Source organism: Crocuta crocuta, unplaced genomic scaffold (assembly GCF_008692635.1).
Source record: "Crocuta crocuta isolate KB4526 unplaced genomic scaffold, BGI_CrCroc_1.0 scaffold700, whole genome shotgun sequence".
NCBI classification, from domain to species: Eukaryota; Metazoa; Chordata; class Mammalia; order Carnivora; family Hyaenidae; genus Crocuta; species Crocuta crocuta.
Window position 1 is genome coordinate 9,968 of NW_027531509.1, and position 14,354 is coordinate 24,321.

At 40.1% G+C, this 14,354-nt stretch overlaps 1 protein-coding gene across 1 annotated transcript in view; it reads left to right on the forward strand.

Moving 5' to 3' along the window:
• Positions 1-8,323, forward strand: part of LOC144238539 (ubiquitin-like modifier-activating enzyme 1) — a 14,986-nt gene extending 6,663 nt beyond the window's left edge. The window contains exons 15-26 of the mRNA XM_077772337.1: positions 703-868; positions 979-1,175; positions 3,205-3,269; positions 3,491-3,686; positions 4,281-4,355; positions 4,469-4,658; positions 6,470-6,558; positions 6,765-6,857; positions 6,963-7,154; positions 7,596-7,697; positions 7,792-7,892; positions 8,032-8,323. Of these exons, the coding sequence (XP_077628463.1) occupies positions 703-868; positions 979-1,175; positions 3,205-3,269; positions 3,491-3,686; positions 4,281-4,355; positions 4,469-4,658; positions 6,470-6,558; positions 6,765-6,857; positions 6,963-7,154; positions 7,596-7,697; positions 7,792-7,892; positions 8,032-8,167 (1,602 nt within the window). The 3' untranslated portion in view covers positions 8,168-8,323. The remainder of the gene's footprint in view (positions 1-702; positions 869-978; positions 1,176-3,204; positions 3,270-3,490; positions 3,687-4,280; positions 4,356-4,468; positions 4,659-6,469; positions 6,559-6,764; positions 6,858-6,962; positions 7,155-7,595; positions 7,698-7,791; positions 7,893-8,031) is intronic.
• The last annotated feature ends 6,031 nt before the right edge of the window (positions 8,324-14,354 follow it).

Consider the following 14,354-nt stretch of genomic DNA (forward strand, 5'->3'; position numbering starts at 1 on the left):
TATATGGCTGATGTCAGAAGGTACAAAGTACAGATTCCATAGTGAAAAACAAGATTGAGAGGGAAATGCCATGGAAAGTGGTTTGCACTGTGGTGAAGAAAGTCCTCAGTGGAAGGATGGCATTTCTGTAAGACATGGATGATGGAGGAGAATGAGAAGATAACTCAAAGAAGATTGTATCAGGTAAAGGTAATATCCTGAGCCAAACTCTGATGTTAGATATTGTGTTCAAGGAACAGAGTTCTTATAGATGTGAGGTTGTAGAAGTAATATGGACCAACTCATTCTATGTGAAAGTGGGAACCAGTCGAGGGAGTAGAGGGTTTTGAGCAAAGAGGAATGTGACTTGATTTGGGTTTGTAGAGGGTACTGTTTGTATGGTACAAGGACCTTGGTTTTATTTGGATAACTATCCCACTTCTGGATGCTATTAACCAAAAAAAAATAATAATAATAATAGATGTGAGAGATACCAGACCCACACTCTCTTACTTGCTTTACTATTCCTTTTCCACTCATGCCTGCCCATTTGTCACACCGTCAGCCATGTGGCATTTGTCAGAGACTATTGTTAAATCAGGAAGTCTGTTGAACTGAGAGCCTGGATCTTGCCCATCAGTAAATAAATAAGTCCTCAAAAGGACTCTGTAAAGGTTTATTGGGCAAATAAATGAATAACACTCTTTCTTCATCCCTACCCAGAAATTGAAATCTGACACAGCTGCTGCAGCTGTGCGCCAAATAAATCCGCACATCCGGGTAATGAGCCATCAGAATCGTGTTGGCCCTGACACAGAGCATATCTATGATGACAGCTTCTTCCAAAACCTTGATGGTGTTGCTAATGCCCTGGACAATGTGGATACCCGTGAGTTTGAAGGAGGGTGAGGACAAGGGCAGGGTAGTATGTGCTATTGTGGAGAATATCTGTCTACCTGTCCTGTTCTAATGTCACCATACCCTGTCATCTTCCCTTAGGCATGTACATGGACCATCGCTGTGTGTACTACCGTAAACCACTTCTAGAGTCAGGCACCCTGGGTACGAAGGGTAATGTGCAGGTGGTTATCCCGTATCTGACAGAGTCCTACAGCTCCAGCCAGGACCCTCCTGAGAAGTCCATACCTATCTGCACACTGAAGAACTTCCCCAATGCCATTGAACACACACTGCAGGTGATCACCTTTGGAGAGAGAGAGAGGTGAAAGAGACAGACACCTAGACAGCATCTCAATCACCAGACCTATTATTCAGGACATGTATGCTTCACCATGAAGTGCCTTTTCCTCAAAACTTTTCCTCATTTTCATCTTGCAGTCTAAATTTTACTTTAATGATTCTTTTAAATTAAAACTTTTAGTTTGGAAGCACAGAGATAGATACTTTGTATGATAGTAAAGTATTTTTTATAATTTAAATCAGAAAAAGGAAAATGTGATTCTGTGTAAACAGAATGTTATTTTCAACATATTTATTTTGAGAGAGAGAAAACACATGTACGTACATGTTCATCAGGGAGAGACAGAGAGGGACAGAGAATACCAAGCAGGCTTCATACTGACTTAGGAACTGTAAGATCATGACCTGAGCCAAAATCAAGAGTCAGTCAACTGAGTCACCCATCCACTCCAACAAAATTCTTTTTTGTTATCTCTGCTTATAATTTAATAACTTTTTTTTTTTTTTTAAATTTCTAGGAGAGAGAGAGACAGAGCAAGCAGGGGAGGGTCAGAGAGAGAGGGAGACACAGACTCTGAAATAGGCTCCAGGCTCACGAACCGTGAGACCATGACCTAAGCGACAGTCAGACGCTTAACCGACTAAGCCACCCAGGCGCCCCTAATTTAATAACTTTTAATTTTAGTCCATAGTTAGGTTTTCTTAACTATTGCACAATTAACTTAACTATTGCTGTTTGGCAATGGCAGACATATCATCTAAATGGACAGAGTAAACATAGTCATTTTAACCAATACCCAGAACCTAACCCTAATTCCAGTTTTCTATAAACCCAGTAATGACCACTGTATTATGAAAATGATTCTTAGTGCAGTCCTTAAATGCCATGTTTAGGGGTATGGCAGTAAGAAGAAAATGAGGAAAAGAAAGCAGTTTAATCTGTTACCTCCTAACGCAGCAGCTACAGAATAGATGTGTTTAAGTTGATAAATTCACCACAATATATGTCTCCATCCTATGTGTGTGTGTGTATATACAAATGTACATGTATATGTATATAAATATATTCCTTTACCTGCATAAAACCTCTCCTAGGTAATAGTTCTGTTGCTGTACCCAGCATGCAGAAGAACTCTGCACATAAATTTAGTATGTTGAGTCTTGCATTTAACCTCTTCATGCTTCAGATTCCGTATCTTTAAAATAGAATGAGAGAAGTGTTTATCTCAAGGCTTTGTAAGGTATTTACCACTTACTAAGCTTTAAGTAAGTACGTATTTGCTTATTTCAACATAGCAACCAGTTAGGTAATATTACTGTTACTGAATATGTTTTCATAATTAGGATACAGAGGTAAAAGCATACCTTTTATGCCAGCAGACCAAAACTAGGGCAGAGCTTGTATTTGAATATGGATCTCTAGGCTGCGGATCAGAATTACAATTGACCTTGTAATTCTCAGAGGGCATAACTTCTATCTTATTTTGTGCCCAGTCCTTATGACCTGTATGAATCATTCATGTTTTATTTTTTGGCATACTACATCTAGAGTAGAGTACATATATCTTAAGAATAAATTTTTCACATACCTTAATATACTTGTGTAACCACTACCCAAATCAAGGTCATTGGTTTTTAAGTTGAGGTGACAGGGCTTGGGGTGTTGGGGGAGCCACTTTTGAGGGATTACTTCCATTGTTCTCTAGTAGCAGTCATGTTGTTCCTGATCACTTCACTCACTGATGGTCTTTTTTTTTAAGTTTTATTTATTTTTGAGAGAGATAGAGCACAAGGAGGGAAGAGTCAGAGAGGGAGACACAGCATCTGAAGCAGGCTCCAGGCTCCGAGCTGTCAGCACAGAGCCCCATGCGAGGTTTGAACCCACGAACCGTGAGATCATGACCTGAGCCGAAGTCAGAGACTACCAACTGAGCCACCCAGGCACCCCTCACTGATTGTCTTTCTAATGCCTACAGAAAACCATTTTGTTTTTAGCCCCATATAATCGATTTGCTCTGTCTGCAGTGGGCTCGGGATGAATTTGAAGGTCTCTTCAAGCAGCCAGCAGAAAATGTCAACCATTATCTCACGTGAGTAATTCTTTTGTCCAGATGCTCCCTCACCTGTCCTCTCCATGCCAGCCAAGGCATACTGTAGCAACTCTGTGGTTCAGCACCAGCTGCACTTTGTGAATAAATTAATGAAGATTTGGGCCTGACTCTGTTAGAGAGACATCCAGTTTTCCATGGAGTTAAACCCATTCCTGAGGCCTCTGTGTAATTCTGCATATTTCCTCTCTGATTCCTCTTAGAGACTCCAAGTTTGTGGAACGGACACTGCAGCTGGCAGGCACCCAACCACTGGAAATGCTGGAGGCTGTGCAGCGTAGCCTGGTGCTGCAACGTCCGCAGACCTGGACTGACTGTGTGACCTGGGCTTACCACCACTGGCACACTCAGTACTCCAACAATATTCGCCAGCTTTTGCACAACTTTCCACCTGAACAGGTATTACATACTTGCTGAGTTTGTGTGGCAGAATGCATTTTCTTGAAATATGGAGCTTGCTGAGGGCTCTTGACACAGGTAATGCCACTGTAGCAGGCACACCAAGACCTGGAGATACCATAAAATTATTGAGGCAGTGTTTTTTTGCATTCAAATATGTGTTTTTCCATGCATCCACTTTTTTCTTATGGAAGATACTTGGTTTCTCTTTTCCTTTTCTGTAGTATAGGATGAATCATACCCAATTCAGGACTATAGACATCATAGAAAAATTTTGGAGTTAAGACTACAAATGGTTCGAGTTCAGCTTTGTTTGGTCTTGGGCAAGTCATATATTTTCTCACTGCAACTTAGTATCCTCATTTATGAAGGGATAATGATGACCTACTTCTTGGGCGTTTATTGAAGATTAATTTATATTAAAATTAATTAAATTGGGACAGTAGCTGATACTTCACAGTATATTGATAAATAATTCTTTATCACAAAGGCCGTGCTTAGGTATAGTGAATTGAGACTTCTGATATTATATAAAGAATCAGAATTGCCTCTTCTCAGGCCCTTCTACCTCCAATGCTTTTCTTTTCCTCTCAGCTTACAAGCTCTGGAGCCCTGTTCTGGTCTGGGCCCAAACGCTGTCCACACCCACTTGTCTTTGATGTCAGCAATGTAAGTCTCCTACTAGGTATCCTGGGATCTAATGGAAAGTGGGTGGCTGGGAATAAGGGTGATGCACGAAAGTGAGGATTGATGTGTTTACCAGTCCATATCTTGCCTTCTAGCCGCTGCATCTGGATTATGTGATGGCTGCTGCCAACCTTTTTGCCCAGACTTATGGGCTGATTGGGTCTCAGGACCGAGCTGCTGTGGCAATACTCCTACAGTCTGTGAATGTTCCTGAATTCACCCCCAAGTCTGATGTCAAGATCCATGTGTCTGACCAGGAACTTCAGAATACTAGTGCCTCTGTTGGTGAGCGTAGTTAGCCAGTTGGCCTAAAGCCACTATCCCACTTATCTCCTGTGCATTCAAGTTTCCACTGTAGTGCTAATTTTTCTGTTGAGTTTCCAAGCCCAGGGAAATTTTACATATATTATCCTTTGGTCTTGGCTTCCTCCAGTTTAATAATGGTTATTTGAAGTAAATCCTTTCCTGTATTCCATAAGCTTTTACCCATGCTGCTTTTCCTGTTTTGGCTTTCAGGGGGATTAATTATGCATCTCTTTTCTATGGGTGTGTTTGCCTTTTTCATTGTCCTTTTCTCCATTTTTCTTGATGTGTTTATCTGGGGGAGAAAAACTATTCACTGGTAGTGTCTCTGCCTAGATGTCTTTCCTTCTTCATATGTCTTTCCTTGTTCATCTCCTTTCTCATATCCCTGTCCATATCCCTACCTTCCAGCTGTATGTGTTTTAACCCTAATATTGATCTCCACGTCTTCATCTCTTCTCAGAATTTCACACCATCTTTATGTCACTAGTCTCCAACTCCCAACTTTTCATCTGCCTCCATCTCTCCCTTTTCTTGTCTTATGCTCTCTAAGCCTCTCTTTATATTATATTTTTTCTGTTTATAATTTTTTGTTTCTTCCTCTATATATATCTCCCCTGTGTATCTCTTGTTGCTTTTTCTAGATACCTTCTTTTTCATGTTCTTTGTATATTTCTCTGTGGATATTTCTTTAGCTGTCAACTCTGCGTGGATTTTCATCTGTGTCATCCTTTACATATTCTTATCTCTGCCATTCTTCTCCTTTATCTCTGTCTTCAGATTTTGTTTTTATTATAGTTATTTTTCTCTTCTCTCCCTATTTCTCCAGATTCCCGTTTGTATCTTTGCATTTATTTCTGTCGTGTTCTACCTTTCTCTACATCTCTCCATTTCTGTTATTCTTTAAGATCTTGTATTTTTATATCCTAATATGGAGTTGTTTTAATTGTGGTAAAAAACACTGAAGATTTATATGTTAATTGTTTCTAATTGTTTTGTTCAGTAAATGTACTCGTATTATTGTAGAACATGTGTAGAATTTTCTCACCTTTCAAATCTGAAATTCTGTCCCAAATAAACAATAACTCTGTAGTCCTCGTTTGCCCAGGTCCTGGAAACCATTCTGTTTCCTTGTCTGTGATTTTTGATTGTTACAGGTATCTCCTGTAAATACCCTTTAGGTCCATCCAGGTCATTGCAAATGACAAGATTTCATCCTTTTTTATGACTGAGTAACATGCCATTATTTGTATGTTTTTGTTTATGTATGTGATACATATATATATATCACATCTTCATTTATCAGTGAATTGATACTTTCATTGTTTTTACCTCTTTGTTCTGAATAGTGCTGCTGTCTCTTACCTGTTTCTGTTTTTGTTTTTTAAACTTACTTATTTTGAGAGAGACAGAATGAGAGAACATTCAGGGTTCATACTGGGAGCCCAAGAAAGGGCTCGATCCAGTGAACTATGAGATCATAACCGGAACTGAAATCAAGAGTCAAGACACTTAAATTACTGAAACACCCAGGCACCCAACATCCTTTCTTAATGTCTTTATCTTTGTTCTTCAGATCGTTCATTATATCTCTCTTTGTGGTCCTGCCTCTATCTTTCTTTTTCATGTATTTTCTGCTCTACCTTCCCCACTGCCCCCAACTCTTACCATAGTATCTGTCTTATTCAAATCCTTTATCTGTCTGAACACCTCTACACCATTCTAGTCTTCTGCTTTCACCTTAGACCCTGTCCTGGGATCTGAAGGACTAATGTGTCCCACCCTTCCTACAGATGATAGCCGCCTACAGGAGCTCAAAGCCATGCTTCCCAGCCCAGAGAAGCTTCCTGGGTTCAAGATGTACCCCATCAACTTTGAAAAGGTGCTTGGAGGGTTTAGACATTCACCAGGGTAGGAGAATGAGCTAAACATTCATAGGCTTTTATGGGAATTATAGGCCTGCTAGATTCTTTGGCTGGTCTGCAAGGTAACTGAGGTGGAATATATTTCAGTTTTTAGTAGCCACGAAATCTTTTTTTCCTCTTAACTGTGTCGCTCCTATTCTTCCTATCTTCCCAATGACAAAAGGATGATGACAGCAACTTTCATATGGATTTCATTGTGGCTGCATCTAATCTCCGAGCAGAGAACTATAACATTCCCCCTGCAGATCGACACAAGGTAGTAATTAGTGTATACCTGTCACCCTTTCCCAAGTTTGTCTGCCCTATTTGTACTTTATGTAGATCCTGAACTTATCTAGTGACTACATGTTCTGTTTCACAGAGCAAACTGATTGCAGGGAAGATCATCCCTGCCATTGCCACAACCACAGCAGCTATAGTTGGCCTTGTGTGTCTGGAGCTATACAAAGTGGTTCAGGGACACCAGCAGCTTGAGTCTTACAAGAACAGCTTTATCAACTTGGCCCTGCCATTCTTCAGCTTTTCTGAGCCTCTTGCCCCACCCCGTCACCAGGTGGGGTCTTGTTTGTATGGAAATTCGTGGGTTTGTCCATCAGTGAATGAGGCTGTATATGTGGTGGATACAGTGTGTGTGTGTATGTAGAACTGCCTCATACCAGGGGAGACTTTATGTATTCGTCTTTCTATATCTTTTTTGCACACAAAGCAGAAATGTGGCTGGCATATTTGAAAAGTAATGAGAAGGCCAATTAGGTGATATTAAATGGGAAAGTAAAGGAAGTGGGAGGAGAGTGAAAGAACAGAAACTCTGGTCTGCAGTCTCATCGGTCAACATAGGAATGTCTGTTGCTTGCTCACAGTGATATGGGGCCATAGGAGGGTTGGGAGAAAAGAAAGTTGTGATCTGTCTTAAATAAAAGTTACGTTGACTCATGGGGCCAAGATCATCAAGGTACTCCTCATCCTACTCCCTTGTGTTTGCTTTGTCCTACAGTACTATAACCAAGAATGGACATTGTGGGATCGTTTTGAGGTACAGGGGCTACAGCCTAATGGTAAAGAGATGACTCTTAAACAGTTCCTTGATTACTTTAAGGTAAGCCTTTTCTATATTTGATGTAGAGATGGTGGTTATGCAGGTAATTTTACTCTCCTATGATACTGTTGCCTCTCCTTCCCACCCTTTCCAGACGGAGCACAAATTAGAGATTACCATGCTGTCCCAAGGCGTATCCATGCTATACTCCTTTTTCATGCCAGCTACCAAGCTCAGGGAACGGTTGGATCAGCCGTGAGTTGGCCAGTTGGCAGGCTGAGGAGGCCTGGTGTGGGGTGGGAAGCATCACTACTTGTGTTCACTGTTTTCCCTACTTTCTTCACCCAGTATGTTCCTGTCTTGCTTTTTAACTCCGTGACCTCTCTCTTCCCAGGATGACAGAAATTGTGAGCCGTGTGTCAAAGCGAAAGTTGGGCCACCATGTGCGGGCACTGATACTTGAGCTGTGTTGCAATGATGAGAGTGGTGAGGATGTTGAGGTCCCATATGTACGATACACCATCTGCTGACTTCCCAATCTGCAGTTTATTTCCACATCCCTTCTAGTTGTGGCAAAGCCTGTGCCCAGCCAGGCACCTAAGCCTTACCTCATTTTGAGAACTGTTTTTTGTTGCTACTTCCTGTTAACTTTGCGTTCTTAATAAAGAGTTATTAATGCAGGTGTATCATGTTCTTGTTTTGAAATTGGCCCATGCCCTGTTTTTCTCTGGGAAATAATGGTCTACCTATAGTTTTGTAGTTTCACATGATAAAGCTCATAAACATTCTGATCCATCCCAGAAATATGGAATTTTCCCCAAACTCAAGATGATGATGACAGAGAAGATTAAACACGACAGATCTCATAAATGTAAGGTTTACTTTCTTTTCCTTCTGTCCTCCCTGCTAAAAAAGAAATACAGGCAAAAGAAGGTCATAGAGCAGATCCAGCTTTCCCCTCTGTTAAATTTTATTCATGTTCTGATCCTATCTTTGTTTGCTGGCTGCAATTACCTGTCTTAATTGACTTTGAGAGAGAGTACAGATCCTAGACCTAGACTGGATTTGTATAGTAAGTCTTTGCAGTGTTTTTTTGTCTTAGTTATTTTCTGCCTCTGTTCATTTAATGTCTGTAAGGTAGATAGTAGTATATATAATGTGTGTTGTACATACATATACTATTATCTGATGTACTTCAGCTTCTGTAAACTTTCTTCTGTTAAGAAGTTGATACCATCTTACTTCAGTACATCTCATTATGTACTGAAACCCTTTACATAAGGAGCTGACAGCTTTGCTGGACTCTGATGCCACTTGTTAAGACATATACTTACTAAGGAAATTACTTAGCTAAGCACATCTTCAGAAGAAAAATGCTTTCCTGCTCCACCATACCTCCTTTGACCCTAAGTCTGCCTGGCTTTTTCCTTGAAAGTCTTCAGGCCTCGTACCATCAAGGAGAGACCTAGTTTCTGAGATTAAGGGGGGTCTTATCTCAGACCTGGTAGGGAGATTCTCAATACAAGTACTTCAGAGGACACACTTTGTCCACATAGAAAGCACCAGTCTTTTTGTCACCTCTGCATCCCTGTCTTCATTGATACTATCTGGGTGCCTAAGGATACCAATGATAAGCCTCACCCAGCAATTTTCAACATTTTGCCTACCAGAAGAATTTTCCTTCACCCCTGTCCTGTAGTATGCTAGAGAGGGGCTGTAATGTTGCCACTGTCCATTTTTAGGTGGTGCCTGAGTATAGTGCAGAAACCTCTGAAACCAGGCCACTCTTCTGTCAGCTGATGATACAGAAACACCCGAGGCCATAGGTGTAAGCTGGGAGATAGCAAGTGGGGCAGTAGCAGGTTGTAGCAGCAATGGGGACCATGGGCATTTTAGCCACCAGTTACAATTTCCTTGTGCTTTCAGAGCTTTGTGGACCAGAAATTATAACACTGCCATTTGATAATGCATGCCCAACTTTATGGCTGGATGGGACATACAACTCAGTTTGTAATGGGCAGCTGAAGTTGCATGGCTACCCAGTGGTCCATGGTCGAGTTTCTATATGGTGCAGTCTCTGCTAACACCCAGTAGCAGGGCAAAAGCTGGTTCTCAAAGGGAGAATAACGATGTCAGGGATTTGCTAAAAGATCTAGTGGACTGTGCTAGAGTCATACACAGTCTTACCAAAGACTTCAAACATATTGCTAGGTGCAATTACACTTTAATATGATTGGATCTGCCAGATTGTGTGCCCCAAATGTCAGAGCACTTTGCAGTGCAGGCTAGAACTATTAGAATTTTCTCTTGTTCTTGGCTCCCCTGAAACTAGAAAATTCTTGGGTCATTCATCAAATGGATCAGAGTGACACACGAGAGTTGTGTGTTAATTCAAAACTTCAGACTCCATAGTCCTTATGAATCCTTTTTAGTTGAAGGAGGGACTAGATAAAATTTTTTTATTATTCACCTAAGAAAGAATATCTCAACATGTCCTACATGTGTGTATGGAGTCTGAGAAGTCCATCTCTAGTCCAGGTCTGCAAACTTGAGACTCAAGACAGCAAGCAGGATACTACCTTTCTTGAGAAGCAAGAAAGCTGATTTGTAAGTTCTAGTTGGAGTTTGAGTACAAACCAGGGGAAGACTCATATCCCAGACTTAGATAACCTAAGACAGTTTTTTACACCCAGCATTTTTGTTTAGTTCAGGTGATCAATAAATTGGATGATCCCTTCCCACATTAAAAAGGACAATGTGCCTTTTTTAAAATATACAGTTTCAAATGTCAAGTTCATCCAGAAATACCTTCTCAAATACCTTCCAAGATAACAAATCTCTGAGTATCCTGTGGTCCAATTAAATTGACATATAACATTAAAAATCACAATAATTGTGTTCAAAGTTGCAGGATAGGCTTGTCAGGTTGAGTCTTAAAAGATCTGTTCATGGATTTTAAAACCAGAGTCAAAGTCAGTCCTCTGCTTAAAATTTTGCCACAATCTCCCTGCTTAATGCTGTAACTACCAGAGTCCTTGGGGGGAGTTCCCCAAACCTCACACCCATTTTCTACTTACCCTTCTCACCTAACTTCCGCTACTTCCTCATTTACCCATTCTTTTTAACAGTTTACATATTTCTTGCATAGAAGAAAGATTGTACATGAGCAGAGATCCCCAAAACTCAGAAACCAAGGATAGGGATTGCATTAAACATGTAGATTACTTCAATTAATGTCAACATTTTAACAATATTTGTTCTTCCAATCCAGAAGTATGGATCGTTCTTCCATTTATGTCTTCAATTTCTTTCATAAGTTTTCTCTAGTTTTCAACATACAGATCTTTACCTCTTTGGTTAGGTTTTTTCCTAAGTATCTTACTGTTTTTGGTGGAATTGCAAATGGGATCAATTTCTTGATTTCTTTTTCTACTGCTTCATCATTGCTAATTGTACAGCTTTCTGTACATTAATTTTATATTCTGCAAATTTGCTGAATTAATGTACGAGTTCTAGCAATTTTTTTACCCATTAATTGTTAAAAGTAAACTTTTTTGAAACATGACATTACATTCTTCAAAACATAAAAGTGCTANACATTAAAGTGCTAAAAGCATCCCATAAAAGTTCAGTTTGAAAAATTCTTAGAAAGGTAATACATACACATGTGATCAGTATCAGAAAACAGGGATCTTTCTGGAAGATTCTTTGATATTCCCTTCTAGGTACTAAATCTTTATAGTTTTGCTGATCTAAAGATTTTCCTGTTTCTGACTTTTAAACAAACTGCAGTGCAACAGAATTTGTTTGGGTTTTTTTAGTCATCTTAATTTTCAAAAAAATTATGGAGCACCTGGCTGACTCATTTGGTAAAAAGTACAGAAGAGATTGTGAGTATGAGCCCCGTGTTTGGTGTAGTGATTACTTAAAAATAAAATCTGTTGAAAATTTTTAAATAAAAACTTGTGGTCATTTTTTAAGAATTACCATAAAAACAATAGTATAATAAATTTCATAAACACCTCACCAGGGTCAATAATTTTAAAGTCATGGCCAGTTTGATTAATAACTCTGATTATATTGAAGTCAGAACACCACATTATATTTGTAAGTTCTTCAGAATGTCCCTTGAGGGAAGATGGAGCAGGAATAGGGTGATCCTCCCTTGAACACAACTAGTTAATATCAAATCATTCTGAACAGTCAAGAAATCAAATGAAGATCTTAGAGAACAAAACTGCATGTCTACAAATCAGAAAAATAGCCCATGGAAGGTAGGAACTGTGTAGAGTTCCTGGGAGAAAAGAGCCCCTGCTGCTCCCCAGGAGGGCAGTGACAGAGAAGGAGGAGAGGGAGAAAAAGCATGGGAGGATAAAGAAAAGAATGAAAATGTGCACAGGAGACTGTGCAAGAAAACTATTCACCAAAACCTGTGACCAAAAAAAAAAAAGAAAGAAAGAAAGAAAAAGGGTTGTAATGTTGCCAGTTTTCTATAAAAAGAGCACTGATTCTGAAATTTTGGTGGTCAGCAGCGTTGCCAGATTCAAGACTAAGGAGCTGAGTAGTGCTCTCCTGGGAGAACAGAGCTAAGCCTGAGGAGCAGACAGCCTTCCTATGCTTGGAGTGTACCTGGTAAAGATGATATAGCCTCATTATGGACAAAAGACCCTATGGTTACCGATAATCTGTCCCACTGAACATTACTGGAACAGAGATGCTGGCTGAGGATAGTAATCCCTGGTCGCAGCTGCATTTTGCAATTTACCATAAACTGAACTAACGTGCAGTCTCAAAGCTGTCTTCTGGAACAAGCTAGCACCAGCCACAAAGCAGGAGGTTCTCCCCCAGAAGCTTATGGCAGATTGGCACTGTAGGGGTTTCTAAAGTGTAGGGTTGAAACACTGACACACTTACGGTAAAACACAGAAGACCTGTGCCTTTTGCTAGAGATTGAACAGAGGGTGAAGGAAGGGGTTTGACGGAAGCCAGGGACACAAACCCAGTCACTGTTTGAATGTCTCTGAGGGTTTCCGAAAAAAGGATGACTTGCATTTCCACCTCAGGAGATGGAAGAACAGGCCTCACTGACCAGCTTGATCCACTTCATGAGTTAAACTGTCATCAGTGGAGAATCAAGCCCTGCCACCCTGAGCCCTGCAGTCCTCTCTTCACTAGAATAATTGCATCTAAGAATTTGAGTAGCAGGCTCCAACCCCAGAGGACCAGGACAAACCTCTCATCTATATCAAGTGTAATGATCATAGAGTGTTGTAAATTTTCAGCTATAGGGGGAAAAGAAACTAACATNGTCTTTGCTTTTGTTTCATTCATTCTCTTTTATATGAAGAAAGAGTAATTATGATTGTATTATTATTTTAAAATTATATATTAATTTTTTCTATAATTTTGTCTTCTAATTCACCTATTCTCTCTGCCTCTTTAATCTGTGCACTGGACGCCTCCATTTTATTATGTACCTCATTTATACCATTTTTAAGTTCATCACAACTATTTTTAAGGTCCATAGTCTGTGTAGGAATAGCTTCTCTGATGTCCTCCATGCCTGTTTCAAGCCCAGCAATTAATTTTATGACTTATTCTAAACTCTTGTTCAGTTATGTTGCTTATACCTGTTTTGGGCCATTCTTTAGCTGTCACTTCTTCCTGGAGTTTCTTTGTAGGAGCGGTTTTCTATTTCACCATTTTGGCTAGCTTTCTCTCTTGTTAGTTTTAAAAGGTTGTTATGCATTCTGCACCTGTGACTAGTGCTGTATTAAAGAAGGCTCTTAGAAAAAATAAAAATAAAAAATAAAGAAGGCTCTTTGAGTGTCCAGGGCGTGTCCATTCAGAAGTGTTCTTTGAATGGTGACTCTTGGTGTCTCTTGTTGAGACCTTGGTTATTTTATTTTCCTACTCGTAGTGGTATTTGGGATTATCCACCATGTGTGCTTTGGCTTTTTCTTGACGTAGCCCTGGGGGGGAAAAAAAACCACAACCGACAGACAAATACACAGGGAACAAAGGCACACAAACACACAGACAAATTCAACAAACATGGAAACCAAAAGGGGAAAAGAAAAAGAGAAAAGGAAGGGACACAAACAAAAAAAAGAAAAGAAAAGAGGAAGGAGGGAAGACGAATAATAAAAATAAAGATACATAAAAAAGAAAAAAGAAAAGAAAAGGAAAAAGAAAAACCCAATAGGCAAAGGACAATCTAAAGCATAGAACCAGAATTCCCAGCTACAGAGGAATAGGGTGTATGCAGTGCTGGTGGAAGAGCATATGCAAAGAGATATATGACAGTGCGGGGAAGAAGCAAAATTGGAAATGAAAGGAGCCGGCAGAAAGAGTAAGAGGCTTAATTCAGAGAAGGAAAGAGGGGAATATGGTTGGAGAGGAGGCGAAAGAAATGAAGATAATGCTACTTAGGAAACTATATAGTCTGACTACTCCAGAGAGAAGGAAATAAAAAGGTAGTGGTGGAGGTGTAGAATTTACATTTAGAGGAAGGATTCAATGTGATAATGTGAGTGTTTCAGCAAGCCAGTGACCAGAATTAATCAGGGCAGTGCATCCACGTTGGTCTTGCACAGGCTCTGGTAAAACGAACATGAAGAAGAAGGAGAAGGGGAAGGGGAAGAATGAGAAGGGGAAGGGAAAAAAGGAGGAGGAGGAGGAGGAGGAGGAGAAGGCAGCTCTCTAGCAGGGATCTGG